Source organism: Felis catus, chromosome B2 (assembly GCF_018350175.1).
Source record: "Felis catus isolate Fca126 chromosome B2, F.catus_Fca126_mat1.0, whole genome shotgun sequence".
Lineage (NCBI taxonomy): Eukaryota > Metazoa > Chordata > Mammalia > Carnivora > Felidae > Felis > Felis catus.
The window spans coordinates 37128439-37151433 of record NC_058372.1 but is presented as its reverse complement, the minus strand read 5'-3'; the positions used below and the strand labels follow the sequence as shown (position 1 = coordinate 37151433).

Below are 22995 nucleotides of genomic sequence, written 5' to 3'. Positions count from 1 at the left end.
AAATTACAATGAATATAAACAAATTAAACTCTACTAAAAGGCAGAGATAATCAGATTGAATTTAAAAGTCAGGTATATGATGCTTTTAAGAAATAAAACAAAAAATTGCACAGTAAGGTTTGAATAGAGGGCTAAAAGTGATATACCAAAAAAGCTGGTAAGGTAAAATTAATGACAGACTAAAAAGAATTAGAGGAATTAGAATTAATATGCATAAAGAAATAAAATAAAAATAAAAGATAAAGTGCTTTAAGCAAATTTAACTCATATAATGCACCTAACAGCATAGCCTTAAAACACATAAAACAAGAACTGAACAAAACAGAAGGAAAATTTGTCAAGTTCACAATCACGTTGGGAGATTGTAAGTGTGATTAAATTAAAATTCAGCCATGATTAGCCAATGAATAAATCTAACAAAAATGTGCAAGACTTTTACACGGAGAATTATACAATTTCATTAAGAAATAGTAAAGAAGACTTAAATGGAGAGGTAATCATGATTCTGGATGGAAGACTCAATATTATAAGGATGCTAATTCTCTCCAAATTGATCTATAGATGCAATGTAATTTAATCCTCTCAAAGAAAAAAGTTAATTTTTCAACAACTTTTGTTTGGTTCACTTATAATTATGGGAAAAAAAACACTGGCCTCCTACCTCACAGAATCACAAAAATCAGTATCATGTGGATTAAACCCCTAAACATAGAAGACAAAACTATAAAATTTTAGAAGACGTTATGAGGTAAGGAAAGATTTCTTTTAAAAGACATAAAAATCACAAAGAAAGGATCAATGAATTTTAATGTTTCCAAGAAAATATTGATAAACATGAATACTTTAAACTCAGCAGAAGATACCATAAAGAGAATGAAATGACAGGTACAACTGGGAGAAGATATCTGCTATATTATCATCAACAAAGTAATATATTGAGAACTTCCATAAATAAGTCCAATCCAATAGAAAAAAATTGGCAAAAAAGAAAGAAATGAAGGAAGGAAAGAAGCCAAGCCTAGTCAAGACAAGACATGACAAAAGAAAAAAAGGAAACTTCAAGGAAAAGAAGGCACAAATGGCTCACAGTCATGAAAATATGTTCAATCTCATCAGTATCCAAGAAAATGATTATTTAAGTTCCAGTGAGATGAGATTTCACACCCCATTCTTGGCAAGAATTTTCTAATTGAAAAATACCAACTGTATGCAAGGATGAGGAGTCATGGGGACTCTCAGGCTGGGCACGCATGGTTAAATGAGCTATTCACATACCCCATGGCCCAACTATTCCATTCTTAACAAGTGTAGCAAGAGACAGGTACGAAAATGTTTACATTGGCTTTATTCAGAATATTTCAAACTGGAAACTACCCAAATGACCATCACCAGGAGAATAAACAGATTGTGTATACTCCAACTATACCTAAGTGAAAATAAATTATATCAACATAGATGAATCGCAAAAACATCACACTGACAACAGCATAAATACAGGCAAAATTAAATACTCTGATTAGGGATACAAACTTGGGAAATTATAAGGAAAACCAAGACAATAATAAGTATGAAGTTCAGAATAGTGGTTACTACATTTGGGTGAGCAGAGAAAGGACTGATAAGGGGAATGCTGGTGTTGAATGTTCTTTGTCTTGGCCTGGATGTTAGGAACATGACTGTTCATTTGATCACTATTCTTACAGTATTCAACATATATTTTAATATAGTCTTTTCATAAATGTTACATTTTTAAATTTAAATTTATCAAAATAAGAGGTAATATTAGCATTATGTTATGATAGCATTACCAGACTTATTCAGCATATTTTCAACTTGCCTTGAAACAAATATTCTTCTTTTCATTGTGTCCAAAGATAACCGTGTAGCTTTTTGAAGACTGTCTAGCAATTGATGAGAGAAAAAAGCATAGACCTCTTTACATTCCTGTAACAAGAAACCATATTAAAAGTTGGGTTCAGGGCACCTGGGTGGCTCAGTTGGTTAAGCATCTGACTCTTGATTTCAGCTCAGGTCAGGATCTCACAGTTTGTGGGATTGAGCCGCACATCAGGCTCTGTGCTGAGACCACAGAGCTTGGAATTCTCTCTCTCCCTCTCTCTCTGCCCCTCCCCTGCTCACATGCGTGTGCGCGCGCTCTCTCTCTCTCTCTCTCTCTCAAAATAAATAAATAAACTTAAAAAATAAAGTTGGGGTCAAGATGATGGCATGGCAAGATCAACTCCCCCACCATGGTATCACAGCAGTCATAGCCATGTCCTACAGCCAGACTGAGTGACAAGTCTACCCACCACTGTGCCACAGTCACAGCCCTGCCACAACAGAAGGGCACACAGAGCACACATAAGGGACACCCCTTGAGTGTCTGGCTCTGGTGATGGGAGGAGACTGAAATTCTGGGCACAAGTCCACTCCTTTAAGACTGTGAGATGCAGATGAATAATCTGATACGTAGAAACAAACACAAGAGAATTAGGCAAAATGAGGAGATAGAGGAATATGTTCCAAACAAAAGAACAAGAAAAAAAACCTCAGAAAAAGAACTAAATGAAACAGAGATAAGCACTCTACCTGATAAAGAGTGCAACAGTCATAAAGTAAACAGTCATAAAGTAACAGTCATAAAGATGAAAGTAACAGTCATAAAGATGCTCACCAACCTTGGGAGAAGAATGGATGAACACAATGAAAACTTCAACAAAGAGAGAAAATAAAAGAAAGTACCAAAGAGAAGTTATAACTGAACTGAAAAATACAACAGCAGACTGGATGAAGTAGAAGAACAGATCAGTGAGCTGGAAGAAAAGCAGTGGAACTCACCCAAAGCAGCAAAATGAAAACAGAATTAAGAAAAATGAAACTATCATGAGGGACCTTTGGGACAACATCATGTGGAAAAAGTGCTTATAGGGATCCCACAAGGAGAAGAGAGAGAAAGAGCCAGAAAAAATTATTTAAAGAAATAAAGGCTAAAAACTTCCCTAGTCTGAAGAAGGAATCAGACATCCATGTGCCCAAAGCACAGAAGTCCAAATAAGATGAACCCAAAGATATCCACACCAAGACACATTATAATTAAAATGATAAAAAGCCAGGGTACCTGGGTGGCTCAGTCAGTTGAGCATCCAACTCTTGATTTTGGCTCAGGTCATGATCTTGCAGTTGTGGGATTGAGCCCCATGTCAGGGTCCATACTGAGTGTGGAGCCTGCTTAGGATTCTTTCTCTCCCTCTCTCTCTCTCTCTCCCTCTCTCTCTCTCTCTCTGTCTCTCTGCCCCTCTCCCCCATTTGCACTCTCTCTCTAAATAAAAAAAAATTTTTTTAATGATAAAAGTTAAGGATAAAGAGGGGTGCCTGAGTGGCTCAACTGGTTAAGCATCGACATTGGCTCAGGTCACGATCTCACGGTTCATAAGCTCAAGCCCTGCATGGGGTTCTGTGCTGACAGCTCGGAGCCTGGAGCCTACTTCAGATTCTGTGTCTCCCTCTCTCTCTGCTCCTCACCCACTCACACTCTGTCTCTCTCTATCTCTCTCAAAAATAAATAAACATTAAAATTTTTTTTTAAATAATCCTTGTTACAAAATAACAACTTGTTACATACACAGGAAACCCCATTAGGCAATCAGATTTTTCAGCAGAAACTTTACAGGCCAGAAGGAAATGGCATGAGATATTCAAAGAACTGAAAGGGAAAAAAAAAAAAAAACACTTCCAAACAAGAATTCTCTAGGTGGCAAGATTATCATTCAGAATTTAAGGGGAGATTAATAGCTTTCCAGTTAAGAAACACTAAAGTTCATCACCACTACACTGGTCCTAAAGAAACGTAAAAGGGATTTCATTATGCTGAAAAATATTGGCACTAATTAATAATAACAAAACATATGGAAGTAAAAATCTCACTGGAAAAGGTAAATATATAACAAAGGTAATGAGTCACTGACTTATAAAGCAAACATGAAGGTTAAAGGACAAAAGCAGTAACATTAGCTAAACTATAATAATTAAAGGAAGTATAAAACAAAAAGATGTAAAGTGTGTCACCAAAAATATAAATAGCAGGAGTGGGGCAGAAAAAAGTAAAGTTTTGAAATGTGTTTAAATTCAGTTACTGTCAATTTTAAAAAGACTACTATTCAAATGGGATATTTTACATAAACCTCAGAGCAACCACAAAGCAAAATACAAAGAAAATGAGAAAGGAATGAGAAACTTAGAACACTAAATAAAGTCATCAAACCACAAGAGAAGAGAGAAAGAGAAGAAAGGAACAGAGAGAAATTACAAAAATAGCCGGAAAGCAATTAACAAAATGGCAACAGGTATATTCTAATCAATAATTGCTTTAAATGAGGGGCACTTGGGTGGCTCAGTCAGTTAAGCCACTATGGAAAAATTAAGAATATAGCCACCACATGACGCAGCTCTTTCATTTCTGGGTATTTGTCCCCAAAATATGAAATCACTATTCCAAAAAGATATATGCACCCCTATGTTCACTGCAGCATTATTTACAATAGCCAAGATATGGAAACTACCTAAATGTCCATTGATAGATAAATGGATAAAGAAGGTGTGGTATATTTACACAGTAGAATGCTACTCAGCCTTAAAAAAGAATGAAATCTTTCCATTTGTGACAACATGGATGGACCTTGAGGGGATTATACTTAGCAAAGTAAGTCAGACCAAGAGAGAGAAATACCATACAATTTCACTCACATGTGGAATCTGAAACAAAACAAATGAACAAACACAATAAAACAAAAACAAATGCATAAATACAAAGAACAGACCAGTGGCTACCAAAGGGGAAGGGAGTTGACAGGTAGGTGAAATGGGTGAAGGGGGTCAACTGTATGGTGATGGATGGTAATGAGACTTGTGGTGGTGATCACTTTGTAGTGTATACAGATGTCAAATTATAAAGCTGTATACCTGGAAATAAAATCATTTAAAAAAGAAATACTATGAAATTCAGTGTCGAAAATAAGAACTTTAACATCCCAAAGCAATAATACAATATTAGAAGTGACATGTGAAGATAAATAATAAACTATACAATTTTAGTTATATTGTAGAAATAATTTCAATCCCAAATTACTTGTGTATTTTTTAAACAAAAAACAATATTTGAATAACTGCATTTCATAAACCCCCTAGTAAACTGTAAGACCTTACTCAAAAGCCAAAGCTCAAAAACACCTTATTCAAAATAATCCTGGTTTGTTCAATCCTCAAAAATTGGCCCACTTATTAAGTATGGTACATTTCTTAATGCTCAGGGGTATGGGCATAAGTCTATTTTCCAAAAACTCAGCTTATGGCAAGGATATGGAGAAATGGGAACCCTCTTACACTGTTGGTGGGAATGCAAACTGGTGCAGCCGCTCTGGAAAACAGTGTGGAGGTTCCTCCAAAAATTAAAAATACATCTACCCTATGACCCAGCAATAGCACTGCTAAGAATTTACCCAAGGGATACAGGAGTGCTTATTCACAGGGGCACATGTACCCCAATGTTTACATCAGCACTTTCAACAATAACTAAATTATGGAAAGAGCCCAAATGTCCATCAACTGACAAATGGATAAAGAAGATGTGATTTATTTATACAATGGAATACTACTTGGCAATGAGACAGAATGAAATCCTGCCATTTGCAGCCATGTGGATGGAACTGGAAGGTATTATTCTAAGTGAAATAAATCAGTCAAAGAAATACATATCATATGTTTTCACTCATATGTGGACACCTAACAGAAGGCCATGGGGGAAGGGAAGGGGAAAAAAATAGTTACAAAAAGAGAGGGAGGGAGCCAAACCAGAAGAGACTCTTAAATACAGAGAACAAACTGAGGGTGGATGGGGAGAGGGGAAGGGGAAAATGGGTGATGGGCATTGAGGAGGGCATTTGTTGGGATGAACAACAAATGTTGTATGTAAGCGATGAATCATAGGAATCTACCCCCCAAACCAAGAGAGCACACTGTATATACTGTATGTTAGCCAACTTGACAATAAATTATATTAAAAATAATATAAATAAAAGATTCCACACTAAAATGAAAAAAATAAAATAAACAAAAAGCTCAGCTTAGAGGATAAATGTATTTTAAAATGTACAGTACCAAATGTATATGGGATAAAACTTCCACCATCCTGGGACCATGGTTTGCCCCTCTGTCTAAGCCCTTCTTTCCCTCCAGAGGAGTCACCAAGTTTATTGGTCAGAACACAGGACAAGTATTGAGCCTGGGCAGGGATCTGGATCCCAAGTCTTGCTTGCACGGTGAGTCATGAGTCACACCTCCAGGGCCAGGCTCTGGCCATAGTGTTCCTCTCCATTCTACGCCCTGCTCCTCTGAGACAGGGTGGACCAGCCAGGTTGAGTTGGATCAGAAGACAGGGTTATCAGGCATGAGCAAAGAGAAATATGATCAGGGCTGGTGAATTGCCAGGCTAAAACACAGGCATGACAGAGTCAGTTTTTTATGTTAGATAGACCATTCTGGCAGCACTGTGGAGGATGATGGATGGGAGAGGCAGAGGCTATGTAGGCGGTGACTGCACTAATGCAACTAACTTCAAGTGATCCTCCAACTTTGATGATCCTCCTTTGATGATAATCAGACTTGCTCTAGGGACCCCAGCCAGTGTCAAAGGGAAGAGCAATTGGAAGAGAAGGACTGGGGCACTTGGGTGGCTCAGTCGGTTAAGCGACCAACTTCAGCTCAAGTCATAATCTCCCGGTTTGGTTGGTGAGTTCCAGCCCCACATCCTGGCTCACCGCTGTGAGCCTGTCAGCGCAGAGCCTGCTTCAGATCATCTGTTCCTCTCCCTGCCCCGCTTGCACTCTCCCAAAAATAAATAAATATTATTTTAAAAAGGAAGAGAAGGATGGCTGGCATGGGCCTACACTGCCTCACTCCAGCTGACTCCTACTGCTTGATAATGGCCGCCTGGAGCATGGTACTGAGAAGAAATCAACAGCTAAAATCTAGTCTAGCGGCAAAGTGCTTCTCCATCCATTGATGATACCCTTCTTGCCAAAGAAGGTGAAAGTAGAACAGATGTGTGCTATTCATTTCCAAAACTGTATTACAGTGTGTGTTAGAGGTGTAAAATAGAGAAAGAAGGAAAAGAAGGTGAATATGAGGGATTAAAAGAAAACTGACAGGAGGAGGAGAAAGCAGGGATTAGCACATATGTGGGAGCTGCATTTACAACTGAGGCATGACCGCAAGGGTGAGGCTTAGAAAGGAACAAGAAACCCCATGAGTCCTTCTCAACCTCCACTCTCAATACATCTCAACACAGTGTTGAAACTCTGTCCACCCAGGGTTTTTCCTGGGGAGGAGTCCACAGTCTATCTGTGGTGCTAGTGAAAAACGCAGATCCGGGGTGCCTGGGTGGCGTAGTCGGTTAAGCGTCCGACTTCAGCCAGGTCACGATCTCGCGGTCCGGGAGTTTGAGCCCCGCGTCAGGCTCTGGGCTGACGGCTCAGAGCCTGGAGCCTGCTTCCGATTCTGTGTCTCCCTCTCTCTGCCCCTCCCCCGTTCATGCTCTGTCTCTCTCTGTCCCAAAAATAAATAAACGTTGAAAAAAAAAAAATTAAAAAAAAAGAAAAATGCAGATCCTTGGGGCTCAACTGAATCAAAATGTGGCCTTGCAACATAGGTAACTCTATTCAATACAATAACTAAAAACATCTTGAGTCAAATGAATTCTCACTACAATCCCAGAAGTATGACATTTACTATATAAGAAAACATGGTCAATCACTATAGAGGGAGATAATTATATATAACTGTACTGACAGAATCACATTAAAAGGTGATAGTGTTGGGGAAAACTAAAAGGATTTGCTGTATCTTGCCAGATCCTACAGTGTAGCATTGAAAATTATATATTCTGGATTTTGTTATAAGTCCAGATTGGTTGTAAGTCTATACAGGTCGGCTGCAGAACTGCCTAGAAGAAGCACCAGTTGGGGGTCATGTATAATCCAAGGAGTAATAATTCTAATACATTGTATGAGGTTATTTTGTAGCAAATACCTTCTTAAATTCATCTTCTTTATCATTAAAATCAGCCTGAGGCAGGATATTAGTCTCATAATCAGGGTTTTCACCCTCTTCTGTTTCACTTCCAAAAGCAACATGCTTCCTCTGTTCTATAGATAAAAGATAAAACAAAAATATAACCTTTAGTATTGAGCATTTGATTTATTCCATATGGCCAAACCTTCCTAGGAAACCCCTTCTTTAAAAGTTCTTAATTAAGGGTGCCTGGGTGGCTCAGTCAGTTAAGCATCTGACTTTAGCTCAGGTCATGATTTCGTGGTCCGTGGGTTTGAGCCCCGTGTCGGGCTCTATGCTGACAGCTCGGAGCCTGGAGCCTGCTTTGGTTTCTGTGTCTCTCCTCTGCTCGTGCTCTGTCTCTCTCTCTCTCTCTCTCTCTCTCTCTCTCTCTCTCTCTCAAAAATAAATAAACATTAAAAAAATTAAAAGTTCTTAATTTAAAAATTTAAGACTTGTTTCTGTAGGAATCATCTTTGAATTCAATTTAAATCACTCATCACAATAGAATCATAATTCTACTAAGAAATACACTCATATATGCTGCAGCTTAGTATACAGAATTAAAAATATTTGGGGGCACCTGGGTAGCTCAGTCAGTTAAGTGCCTGACTCTTGATTTCAGTTCAGGTCATGATGTCACAGTCATGAGATGGAGTCCTGCATCAGGCTCTGCTCTGAACGTGGAGCCTGCTTAGGATTCTCTCTCTTCCTCGCTCTCTGCCCCTCCCCCCCTCAAAAAAAATTTTAAGAGCATTTTACATATTATCTTTCTAAAATATGTATTTACCTTTTGAATACTCTAACTTAATAAGCTGATATTTGGGGTTTTCGACACTTCTGAAGAAAGCTAATTAAACTAAGTAGACAAACTAAGTGGAAAAAAGAAAAAGAAAACATGCTGTCAATACTTATTTAAACTCGTAGTTTCTTAGCCTTGGCACTATTTTTTTTAATGTTTATTTATTTTTGAGAGACAGAGACAGAAAGAGACAGAACGTGAGCTGGGGAGGGTCAGAGAGAGAGGGAGACACAGAATCCAAAGCAGGTTCCAAGATCTGAGCTATTGGCACAGAGTCTGACACAAGGCTCGAACCCACAAACTGTGAGATCATGACCTGAGCTGAAGTCAGATGCTTAACAGAATGAGCCACCCAGGCACCCCAGCACTATTTTTTTTAATTTTATTTAAATCCAAGTTAGTTGACATATAGTGTGATAATGGTTTCAGGAGTAGAATTCAGTGATTCATCACTTACATAGAACACTCAGTGCTCATCCCAACAAGTGCCCTCCTTAAGAGTCTGTTATGGTTTGCCTTCCTCTCTGTTTTTATCTTATTTTTCCTCCCCTTCCCCTATGTTCATCTGTTGTGTTTCTTAAATTCCACATATGAATATAACCATATGACATTTATCTTTCTCTGACTTATTTCCTTTAGCATAATACACTCTAGTTCCATCCATTCCATCCATATTGTTGCAAATGGCAAGATTTCATTCTTAGCACTATTGATATTCTTTGTTACTGAAGGCTGTCCTGTGCCCTGTAGGGCTGTCACCAGCACCCCTGACCTCTACCCACTAGATGCCAATAATATTCCCCATGATGCACAATGACTAAAAATGTCTCCAGACATTTTAGAATGCTGTACTGGAAAGAAACAAAGAGAGACAGAGAGAGATTAACAATAGCAAGCCTAAGACTGCTTGCAGCATTGGTCCTGATTCCCACTATTCTCTAGCTGATAAAAAAGGGCTCACTGTGCCTAAGCAGTTTCTGCAAATGATGTGGTGTATGCTGAACACATGCTTTCCTTCAGGGAGTCTGGAATCTTGGTACCTGCTAAGCAGAAGGCACCCACCTGAAAACATATCTATAACTCTTGCAATTCAAACTTTAGAACTAGCAAAATTACCTGGTAACGGTTTTGCTGTTTTCCCACTGTCCTTAACTTCATAAATAGCTTCAAATATTAATATAAGTTCTTTGACAGCTTCTTCCACATGCTTACTTTTGTGGTTTAGGATATCAGCCCATTCTTTTGTGTATGTCTGTTAAATAAAGCAATGACTATTAATTTACAGATGCTTAAAAATACTGTGAAACTTAATTTATAAAACTATAATTAACAGCACTTGAAAATAACTAGAGATAGTTGCCAATAGCATAATGTTTCAGATCCCATACTCTCAATGGCTAAAGGCATACCTGGTAAGGCCCAAGCAAAGAAAAAGAGGAAAGAAAAATAAAAACTTATCTGATTCAATCACACATAAACATCTACCTTCACATTTATATGGTGAAAAGAAAGAAGGCAGAGGTGCCTGGCTGGCTCTGTCGGTAGAACATACAACTCTTAATCTTGGGGATATGAGTTCAAGCCCTGTGTTAGGGGTAGAGTGTACTGAAAGAAAGAAAGAAAGAAAGAAAGAAAGAAAGAAAGAAAGAAAGAAAGAAAGAAAGAAAGAAAGAAAGAAAGAAAGAGAAAGAAAGCAAGCAAGCAGGCAGGCTGAAAGACAGGAGAGATAATGATGTCAAAAGTTGAAAATGAGAAGTTTTTAAAAAGACAATCCAAAGTGTTGCTTTGAGATTCAAACGAGATAAGGCTTTTAAGTGAGCAAGTGAGCACGGTGCTTGCTTATGCCAGGCATCAATTTAAGAGCTTTATGTGTATTAACTCATTTAATTAAATGACAACTGCTTGAGATGGGTAATATTATTGTCCCCATTTCACAAATTAGAAAACTGAGGCTCAGAAAGAATGAGTAACTTGTCCAAAATCACATAGCAGGTGGGAAACATAGGAGTTTACAACCAGCATTGTCTGATTTAAAAGTCTGTGCTCTGCCTTTCTGAACTTTTCGAATAGGCTTTGGGAAGAAGCTGAGAACTAGTTAAATTCAGAAAAGAAAACTGGTCTATAAAACTGAATAGACCTTTTGACATGTCTACAATGTCCATAACATTTTAGAGAGAGAAAAATAAATGGGAGCATTCCACCCTTCCCAATTTATTCACCACAGTGGTAAACACTGGAATGCCAGTGGTAAGAGCCACTTCAGATAAGCAGGGAAAGCAAACGACTCTAAAGAGGCAGAAAACAGATTAGTGGTTGCCTAGGGCTGGAGAGGTTGAGATGAAATTGTGTTATAAATGTTCTAAAATTGTGGTGATGGCTGTATAACTCCATGAATAAACTCAAACCCTTGAATTGTACGCTTTAAATGGGTAAAATTGCATGGTGTGTGAACCACATCTCCATAAAGTTATTACCAATAATAATCCATGCCGGAAATCACCTAAGCTAGGAATTGGAGGAAAGCAAGTGGAGATGGGAACTGAAAGATGGGGAAGTGAAGACAGCATGCACGAGAAGCTGGTGAAGTTTGGTTGTGAATGAGAAGTGAAGGGAGGTGTGGGAAGGTTTTTGTTTGTTGGCAAGGAAAAGATAATCCGGCACATTACACTGTGAGGGGGAGGAGTCCGGTGGAGGGGACGAAGTCGAAGATCTAGAAGAGAGGGAAGAAGACTAGGGGAGGAAGGTTGCCAGGAAGGCAAGGAGGTGTGGGATCTAGAGCCCATCTGGAGGACCTAGATTTTGCAAAGAGGTCGAAAACTTTCTCCATGGACCATTCCTAGAACTCAGAGAAGAACAGACTGAAATACTGAGGGGAAGTCCAGGGACAGACTGGAAAGACAGTCAAAATGATCTTCTTTCTTTCTTTTTTTAATTGAGATATAATTCATAATGTAATAGCACAAAAAGTACCCTTGTAGAGTGTACAACTCATTGGTTTTTGGTATATTCACAGAATTGTACAACCATCCCTGCTATCTAATTCCAAGACATTTTCATTTCCCCCCACAAAGAACCCCCATACCCATTAGTAGTCCCTCCTCATCACCCATCTGGCAGCCACTAATCTATTTTCTGTCTCTACGGAGCCAAGGTGATTTTGTTGAAATGACTTTTAACAACCTTTAATGTATTTACCAGTTTTCCTATCATAACTTGAATCAAATTTCCCTGATTTTCTATTCCATTTGTATACCTACCGAGAATCAGATATGTCAGTCAGGGTTCAGTCAGGAAAACAGATGCCACACCAGCTATTTTAACCGACAGAATGAGAGGATTTAATATAGACAATTGGTGAAACAACTGTTAAAGGACCAAAAAAGGCAAAAGGGATGCAAAGGTCACACAGAGAGTTACTTCAGGAAGCAGCTCCCATACCTGGGGTGTGGGAGAGCAAAGGCAAGAGGCTGGAGTTTTTAGACCTAGAGCTGGGAAGTGAGGGAACTGCCCAGTTGGTGCTACTGCCTCGGGAGCTCAGAGAGAGACGTCATGGTGTTGGTACATCTGAGAAGCACAAGAAGCTGGTCCTGGAAGGACTGGAAAAAGCTAGAACCTAGGATTAACTGCCACTGCCAGTTAAGGGAGGCCGTCTGACTGTATTGGGAACGGGAAGAAAAACAGGAAAGAGCAAGTCCCTTCTCTCTCCTCCATCCTTCTTCTAGCAGCACTATTGGCAAAACCTAAAAGGGAGCCAGCTGGCCAAAGATAAATGTAGTTTGCAGAGTCCCAGCCTCAGCGTCACAGAGCAAAAGATCTAATTTGAAGCCACTGAATGACTACAAATATCCCTGGTTCCCAAATATGGTCTGAAACCACTGGTTGGCCCAAACTAACCTCCTCCCCCCCGCAACATTAGCATTATGTGTGCATGTTTCCAAAACTTAATTCTGTCCAGAGTATTACTAGACTTTCCAGGTCATTTTAAATCTTACTCTGCCTGTGCTCGCTTCGGCAGCACATATACTAAATCTTACTCTGCCTTCACTATTAATGGCCTACCTGATGGATAGGCAGCCCACATATCACTAGACCTTAGATACCTCTGACGCAAGTGAGTGGGGCATAGTGACTGGCAAAGCACTCTTCAAAATTCCACCTCTCGTAACTCTGCCTGCAGTTTGGAGACTTAACACTTATCTAATAGTAATAACTTCTTCTGTTGTGATGTCAATGCAATCACCACATTCACACCCACTCACACTTAATCTGTCCCAATTTCCCCGATTTGTGTGATCTGTTTCTCTTTCTATGCATATAAAAATTCTTGATTCATGTTTTCAAAGTAAATTCGATCTGGTAAGTGTGAATATTTCCCCACTGAGCAGTTGACTGTGTCACAACAATTATAGGTACATACCAATAGAAGATGATTATCATTATAAGTGGAACAAAAAGAAGGACATCCATATAGGTATTCCCTGCCCCTTTTAATTGTGTTTGTTTATAAGTAGGGCCTGGTATGAAGTACATACATATAGTGAGATTCTAGGATGAGCGAGAAGAAAATGGCAGGCAGGAAATTACCCCTAGGCCCTGCGGCAGGAAACAGGAGACTTCTTTAGAAATTTTCAGTTGCTGGGGCGCCTGGGTGGCGCAGTCGGTTAAGCGTCCGACTTCAGCCAGGTCACGATCTCACGGTCTGTGAGTTCGAGCCCCGCGTCGGGCTCTGGGCTGACGGCTCAGAGCCTGGAGCCTGTTTCCGATTCTGTGTCTCCCTCTCTCTCTGCCCCTCGCCCGTTCATGCTCTGTCTCTCTCTGTCCCAAAAATAAATAAACGTTGAAAAAAAAAATTTTTTTTTTAAATAAAAAAAAAAGAGCAGATGGGGGAAGAGTCTTGGATTTATAATTTTGCAGCTGACCTGGACAGTAATCAACTCAGGTTGAAACAGGGATTCAGAGGTCTCTGAGAGGAAGTCTCTTGGGAGAAAAATGGAACTCTGAAATAATAGCATATTTGAAGGAAAATGTGAAAAGAAAGGCAATTAGAACCCTTAGGGAAAACAAAAAGTTGTGTAAGAAAAGATGTATTGTATGTACAGTACTTGATTCTGCATTGGCTGATATTTACACAGGCACAATAAAGTGTTGCTACTTACCATCACCGTTTAACTAAAAATAATTTTATAACTATATTGAGAAGACAAGAGAGGAGTGATAGAGGATAGGGTCAAAAAGCTAAATGCTCACTTATTGAAGCGGGAAGAAAATAATGTGCAAATTTGCTAACTCAAGAAATAGCACCCCAAGTATATTACTTAGAGATGTAGAAATAATACTATAAGGAATGACTAAAAGTTTAAAATGAGTGCCTTTCGTAGGACCCAGATTGTGATCTCCATGTACCATTTTCCACTGGTAACATGGAAAGGCATGAGGGCTAACTAGAGAAATGGGTGATCCCAGATCTGGGGCAGGAAATGTGCAAGATGAGCGTAAGGTACCCTCTAGTTCCAGAAAGCAAGGAAGCTTTCAAAAACTACTGGAGTCATATTAAAAATATAGAAGCCAGCCTGAAAAAAGATGGAAAAACTTAACATCAAAAAGACATACAAATGACCAAGAGACACATGAAAAGATGCTCAACATCACTGACCATCAGGGAAGCACAAATCAAAACCACCATGAGATATCACCTCACACCTGTCAGGATGGCTAAAATCAAAAACACAAGAAACAAGTGTTGGTGAGAACATGGAGACAAAGGAACCCTCTTGCACCACTGGTGAAAATCCAAACAGTGGTGCAGCCACTGTGGAAAACAATATGGAGGTTCCTCAAAAAGTTAAAAATAGATCCAGTAATCACACTACTGGGTATTTACACAAAAAAATACAAGAACAGTAATCTAAAGGGATACATGCATCCTATGCTTATTAGAGCATTATTTATAATAGCCAAATCATGGAAGCAACACAAGTACCCATCAATAGATAAATGGGTAAAGAAGATGTGGTATATATAAACAATGGAATATTACCCTCCATAAAAAAAGAATGAGATCTTGCCATTTACAACAACATGGATGGAAACAAAACAAATGATCAAATGAACAAATAGAACAAAACAGAAACAGACTCATAAATATAGAAAACAAACTGGTGCTTTTGTTTTCTGGAGAGATGAGCAAAATAGGTGACGGGAATTATAACCACCAGTTATAAATCAGTCACAGAGATGTAAAGTATAGCATAATAGTCAATGATATTGCAATAATGTATGGTGACAGATGGTGACTGTGCTTATTATGGTGAGCACAGAGTAATGTATAGAATTGTCAAATCACTATGTTGTACACCTGAAACATTAACATAACATTGTATGTCAACTATACTTCAATAATTAAAAAAGAGAGACAGGGACCTAATCATATTTTCTTCCTGAGAAACAGTGTATTCTGCCAGCGCCATTTAAATAATCCATCGTTTTCCCCACTGAACTAAAAATACTATCTTTGACACGTATTAATTTTTATTGTGATTTTTTTTCTCCTAGATTCTTTATTTTGTCCCTCTAAATTATGTTTTTTTCTGTTAATGCCATATTAATTTGATTACAATGGGTTTCTGTATTTTCATTTTTATTACCTATTCCTCATTATTAATTAATTTAAAATAATATAATTTAATACAATTTATGAAAAGAATTGTATAGGAATTCTAACTGAAAGTGTATTAAATTTATATAGTAATTTGTAAAAAAAAATGATAGATTTTTTTTACAGGAGATTAAATACAAAATCCAGCTAAATATTCTTTATAAGAGAAAACCTAAAATAGGAGAACCCAGAAAGGTTGAAAAAAAACAGAATAGAAAAAGATGTATCTGGAAAATAATAACCGAACAAAGCCAGTGTAGCTACATTAATGTCAAACACAATAAACTTCAAGGATAAAAAGCTTAACAATGATGGAACGAATAGCCAGGAAGACACAATCATTTTAAATTTGCATGCTCCAAGAACAGGATGTAAAAATGGATCATTTAGTGTTGTCTCTGTTACAGCCAAGGTCCCAGTGCTGGGAACAAATGATTTTAAGGTCCTACATATTATGAAGTGAATTCTTAAATGGTAGCAGGGGAGGCAACCATTAGCCCTTTGCCCATCTTGAGATTACAGAAAGGAAGCTTAATCATCGGTAGAGATCAGGTAGAAATAAGTGTAGCGTCCTTCAAAATAACTACTCAGAGAACTTGCCCCATGTCCTCTAGAATTTGGGGATGAAGGGGCTGACTCATGTCTAATTAGTCCTGAGGCAAGAGGCCAGCTGGCTTATCCAAACCCCTAAAGGCATGAAGAGGTGTCCTGGAAAGAAGCTGAATTTCCATAGCAACAGGGTCAAAGGGCCCTGTATCCCATAGGCAGGATTGGAGCCCATGAGACAGAGGCACCCTTGGTTGTCTTGAAAAGGACACTAGCAAGGTGACCCAAACCAGCAGAGTAAGTGTAGCAGAAGCACATGGCAGGCAAGAAATAAAAGAGTCCAGGTCAAGATGTAAAGTGAGTACTTCTAGGAGAGATTGTGTTATGTGTGTTATGTGTTATGTGCTAGACCGTTGGGGTTCCTATTTTTGTAATTTTGAGCCAATGGAGAATAAATAGACACTCAAATAATTTCAGTATAATGTGATGCTGAGGTTAGGTTTTGTCCTATGGAGACTAGATGCCACTGCTGGTTGAAGGATTTAAGATCACGAGTTTCACAACCAGATTTGGTGGCAATGTGGAGAATGGATATGATGGAGCCAGATATAGAGAAGAGAGACCAGTCAGATCATAACATCAAGCACTAAACTCAAAATGAGCCTTAAGGGCCTGACCTAAGAAAGGGGTAGTAAGTATGGAGAAGAAGAAGCAATTAATTCAAGCAAACTTAGAGTAAAAGGCAAAAACCGGCCTGAAGACAATTGGCCTGAAGCCTGAAGACTGACTGGAGGTAGGAAATGGGAGTGTGACAAGGACTCCAAATAACTCCCAGATTTCTGTGAGTGGCTTAAAGGGCAAGGATGTGGTAGTCAAAACCAAGAGGTAGTCGATATTGCCCTGGGAGTAAACACAGAGGAGGAAGAGCAGTAAACCACTGACAGAAGGAACCCCAGGAAGCCCCAGCATGAGGTTGAGGATATTAGTAAGATCCTATCTAGGGTGTGGCCATGGACTTGAGTTGTTGAAGCCTTGTAAGTCTTTGAATCTGAGGATTTCCAAAAAAGCAAGGATGTCTATATACTACTAACAGAGATTTCCACGTTTAGATTATAAATTTGCATTTTAAGTATACGAGCCAGTATTTCTATGATTAAAATATAATACATAAATGCATACCTCATTGAGTGTCAACATATCTTCTACTTTGGTGGCACCACTTTCAGGCAGGGAAATTAACACAGTTTTGGCTATCTCCTTTAGAACTGTATCAATATGCATTTCACACAAGTCGCTGATCTACCAAGAAGAAAAAACATGGAGAGGAAAACTCTTCTTTCATCCAAGATGTACTTGAGTTATAAAATAATTTAGAGCGCTGTATCTCGAAACTTGGGGCCTGAGCCAAGATAATTTGGTGGAAATTGTAGGAGTACATTTACAAAGAAAGCTTGACGTGGAACTAAAGTTTTATAGAGCAGCAACATATGTCATAATCTGATATACGTTATCTCTTTTAATCCTTCTTCTGGCCCATGACTCATTACTACCCAAGTTTTACAGCTAAAGAAACAAAGGCTCAGATAAGCAAAGTAACCTGGGAAGGAACGCAAAAGGCAGATCATTGTACCTAGATTTATCTGACTCTCAAGCCTCTGAGTTTTGTCTATTGACCCTGCTGTCATCAGAGAAAAGCACATCTAAGAAGGTATGCATGTTCTATGTAGAAAAGATGTCAGAAATCAATACACAGTCTCCATTAGGTGAATGCCTCATCTAACTAACATTAGATGTATTAATATTTAAGCACTCCATTTTGCCATTTTCCACAGTCTACAATTATTCCATTTTCTAAACTACACTGTGGAGTTGAACTACCATTTTAACATATTGAAGGCAAGTAATTCAGAGACAAAAACAAGGCAACTCTGCATGAAAAGGCCCCAAAGCAGTTAGAGAAACATAAAGCATTATTTTTTTAACTCAATAGATGTCCTTTTAGTTAAGAGTCACATCCTTTAAATAGCTTTCATAGATAAGCAAACTATTATTTACAGCCTGAGTATTAATGTATGTAGTTAAAAAATGTATTTATCATACCTTCTTTAAAAGTTGATTGAACATATCCAAAACCGAGTCAACTTCTTGAAAGAAGCTCTCTAGTGTTAAAGATGACCATGTTAATACTGTGAGCCCTTGTCTCAACACAGATTCCACCTAGAAAAAGAAAAGAAAAAAAACATAGCGGCTTCCATGATTAACAACAACATTTGCATTTACTTAAAAAGGCTTTCTTTTTATTACCTGGAAATATTATAGGTTATATTTCCTTAATTTTATTTCTCTCCATTATACTTGGTAAAGGTGACTTTGTTTTTTAATCACCTTTGGCTGTCCATGAAGAATCATGGATTCTTAGAAAGTGCTCGTTATTTAGATTTAGTTGTTTTTCAAAGGCAACAAAACTTGTTGACAAGAAATCATTCTATAGGAGAAATAGAGCTATAATGTTGAACTAGAAAGATAGCGGATCTAGGCAAGAATGGATAAAATCCATAATCTGTGGAACGGGAATCTAATTTTAAACACCAGGGAAATCAATATAAAACCTTCGGCATTACCAACCTTTTTCATTCTCGGGGTCATCAGATTGACAAACACTGAAGGCACTTCCTGGCATAACTCATCATAATACTGCAGAAGACCCTGTTGAAAGTCAAAATGGTGTGTTTTACTTTAATTTATTTTAAAGCAAGTCATATTTTGATTCACACCAGGAAGGTGTCATTATACCTGTTTCCTCATGGTCCTGCCAAGATTAAGGCTGTTCACCTAAATTTATATTAATTTATCATACTTTTTCCTCACCTGTAAATTACCTTAGCATCTCCTTTAAAGAGCAAGTCAGTGGAGCTTTCTAGAGTTGTATTTTTCATATTTACTATTTAATTACCTTTCTCTATTTATGCTATTTTAAATAGCATGGATAATTATCTTTTCAAGATGTCTCTCATTATAAGTTTTTCCCCGTTCTGGAACACATGAAAGCATACTTATTATTGATGTCACACTTGTTTTCTTGAATCAAAATAAATGTATGCACAATCAGAATTAATAGGCTTATATATTTTCTTTTAGATATTTTTTAAAGATGAACCGTAATGATCAATTTTTGGCCATTTCATAATTTATTGCAGGGTGTGATGGGAAATAAGGATTCCAATCAATCCTTCCCCAAATTAATAATATTAAGCTGTTGCAATGTTTCCTTAATAGTTTCAAAGTTATCAACTCCTTTCCACCTTTTATATTCCCAGTATTCTGTTTTCACATCAGTATTTTAATACTATCAAGAAGAAACAAGGGAATATAACATGGTATGCTAACTATATTGAAATTTAAAATAAAATAAAATAAAATAAAGGAAAAGAATAAAGAGCCAGAAATAAATCCCTGACATGTGGCCAATTAATTTACAAAGAAGCAAGAATATACAAAGGAGCCAAAAATATACAATGAGGAAAGGACAGTCTCCTCAATAAATAGTATTGGGAAAACTAGACTGTCACATGCAAAAGAATGAAACTGGACACCTATCTTAAACACATACACACAAATCAACTCAAAATGGATTAAAGACTTAAATTTTAGACCTGAAACGGTAAAACTCTAAAAAAGAAAACATGGGGTAAGCTCCTTGACAGCTGTCTTGGCAGTGATTTTTGGATTTAACCAAAAGCATAAGCAACAAAGGCAAAAATAAACATGTGGCACTCCATCAAAGTAAAAAGCTTCTGCACAGCAAAGAAAACCATCAACAAAATGAAAAGGCAGCCTATGGCAACAAAAACAACAACAACAACAACAAAAATGCGAAAAACTAACAATCCAGTTAAAACACATGCAAAGGAACTGAATAGACATTTTTCCAAAGAAGAGACACAAAAGGACAATAGGTACATGAAAAGGTAGTCAGTTATCACTAACCATCTGGGAAATGCAAATCAAAACCACGGTGAAATGGTACCTCACGCCTATTAGAATGGTTATTCTCAAAACAAACAAACAAACAAACAAACACCCAAGAGATAACAAGTGTTGGCCAGGATATGGAGAAAAGGGAACACCTGTGCACTGTTGGTGTGGATGTAAATTGGTGCAGCCACTATGAAAAACAGTCTAGAGTTTCCTCAAAAAATTTTAAGATAAAAATACCATATGATATAGCAATTCCCACATCAGGGTCTCAAAGAGATATCTGGACTCCCATGTTATTTACAATGATGATGGGAACATCCATCAATAAATGGATGTGTAAAGAAAATATGGTATATATATGCAATGGACTATTACTCAGCCTTGAGAAAGAAAGACATCCTGCCATTTGGAACAACATGGATGGGCCTTGAAGGCATTATGCTAAATGAAATAAGGCAGACAAAGAAAGACAAATACTGTATGATGCCACTTACATGTGGAATCTAAAAAAGCTGAACTTGTAAAAACAGCAGAAAAGTGATTGCCAGAGGCTGGGGGTGGTGAGGGAATACGAAGAGTTTGGTAAAAGGGAGCAATCGTTTAGCTAAAGATGAATAAGGACTGAGATCTGATGATTAACATGGTGGCTATAATTGATAACACTATAGCATATAATCAAATTTTACGAAGAGAGTAGAACTTAAACATTCTCACCAAAAAAAGAAACAAATATACATAATATATATGCGCACGCGTGCACGCACGCACATACACACACACACATATATATATATATATGAGGTATGTATATATATAAATGAGGTATGTATATATATATATATGAGGTGTATATATATATATATATGAGATATATATATATGAAGTATATATATACATGAGGCATATATATATATATATAAGATATATATATATATATATGAGGTAATGAATGTGTTAATTAGATGGCAGGAATACTTTCACAATGTATATGTATATCAAATCATCATGATGCACACTTTAAATATCTTACAATTTTATTTGTCAACTGCACCTCAATAAAACTGAAGAAAAATGAACAATCAACGTAGTAACAAATTTCCCCTCAATATCACATCAGCACAACTCCAGTGATGTATTTTTCTTTTACCAAAACAAAAAACTCCCTCAAAAATAATTTAAAAATATAATCTATCTTACCTGCAAATGCAACTTATCTGCTTTCAATTTATTCTCCAGTTTTAGCAATCTCTTTGCCTCTTCCGGTACATCCAGCTTCATTTTTATCATGCACTTAGTTTCCCGAACAACTTCCAAAATTTTGGGATCAAAATTAACCAGCAACTTCCCCGTCTCTGGGTGTCGCACAAAAAGTGTGGCTTGTAAAGCTACAAATAAATGATTATTGGCATTAGTTTTTTTTGGATTTCTTTCCTGCTTCCAGCCATGTTTACATGCCTGTCTTCCCACTGGGTACTGACTTCTTAATAGAACAATAGTTTTGGATATCCTAGGTGCTAAGGCATAGCATCTGACATGTGGTCAGTGCTCAAAACTCAGATAAATGAATGCAGAGTGTCTGCAAAGCCATACAATCAGATCCAGACAGATAAGAATGGACGAAGAACATACAGTCTTCGTGCTATGAACTGCAATACTTTTGTGAGTGGATCTAAGAAAGCTATAATGCAATGTAGTTTATTTTAATGGATTGTGATTTAACCCCTGTGAGAGAAATGGAAGTACACGCTACAAAATATGACACACCTCATATGATGAACTCTTTCTCACAACCCCAAACTGCTTCTTTAAAGAGGCTTATCTGAACTAAGCCTCCATCTTGAATTTCTGGTAACTAAGTTCAGTATCAATAATCAATATTTATTAAACACCATGGCATTGTAAACTTCTAGGTTGTAGAGGAAGACTTTTTTAGGCTACACCGAAACTACCACCTGAATATCATTCATATACATAGGAATTTTCAGGCATGCTTTTTATTATGAATTGAAATAAATAATCCCAGTCAGTGGTGAGTAGCCATAGCTTATTTGTTGTCCTAACATGAATTATTTCTAGAGGCATAATAACAACACACTTCTAGACGAGTATGTGCTAGCTTAAATTACATCTTATATTAACAAACACTACTACCATGAGAATTCCCTATGTATCTTCCAAGCCTCACATTGCTTCATAGAATGTGGCTGCATTGAATTTCTAGTAAAATAAAATAGTCTGTATAGCCCTTTGAAGTTAGTTGACTTTTATTCATCAATTAGTCTTGAGATGGTTCTTAATGCTGCTGGTTGCATGAGGATTTCAACTAAAAATTTTACTTAATTCGTTTGGAATCTTTTTTAAATTGGGCCAGAAATCATTGATCCTCCCAAGGAAATTCCAAAATAACCTTGGAACGTTCATCTAATGAAATCTATCTTCCTTAAGTCTGTACTGAGCTTTCTTGAAAGGACAAAATGGTCAGCGAGACCGCTAAGAATAATGACAGCCAGGAAGTCAGCTCCAGAACTGAGTGGCATATCATTAAACTTCATAGAGCAACCATCTAAAAGAGGCCAACACCAGATCCCCAATTATTATTCTGAGTTCCTATATTGTTAAATATAGCCACATCAATACAACAAGAAGCTTTGCAGAACAATTTATTTCCACTTCACAATTTATTTCCATTTCATAGGAAAAGGCAGATTTAAATCCCAGCTTTGCCATTTCCTAGCTGTGTGATAATCTTGTGCAAGGGGCTTAATCTCCCAGTACCTCAGTTTCCTCTTCTATAAAATGAGGATAATTATATAGTTCCTCATAGGGTCGCCATGAGGCTTAAAAGGAAGCTGCATATGTAAAGTGCTTTGACAAAGCCTGGCACATGGTAAGAACTATATAAGTGTCAGCT

The 22995-nt window shown here is 37.6% G+C and overlaps 1 protein-coding gene across 8 annotated transcripts in view; it reads right to left on the bottom strand.

The window, feature by feature from the left end:
- DNAH8 (dynein axonemal heavy chain 8) overlaps window positions 1–22995 on the bottom strand; it is a 330151-nt gene that overhangs the window by 233304 nt on the left and 73852 nt on the right. For all 8 annotated transcript variants that reach the window (XM_045057489.1, XM_045057486.1, XM_019830547.3 and 5 more), the window contains 7 exons: window positions 21282–21469; window positions 18732–18812; window positions 18207–18323; window positions 17286–17405; window positions 10022–10157; window positions 8083–8198; window positions 1838–1944 (listed from right to left, as the gene is read on the bottom strand). In XM_045057489.1, coding sequence (XP_044913424.1) covers window positions 1838–1944; window positions 8083–8198; window positions 10022–10157; window positions 17286–17405; window positions 18207–18323; window positions 18732–18812; window positions 21282–21469 — 865 coding nt within the window. The remainder of the gene's footprint in view (window positions 1–1837; window positions 1945–8082; window positions 8199–10021; window positions 10158–17285; window positions 17406–18206; window positions 18324–18731; window positions 18813–21281; window positions 21470–22995) is intronic.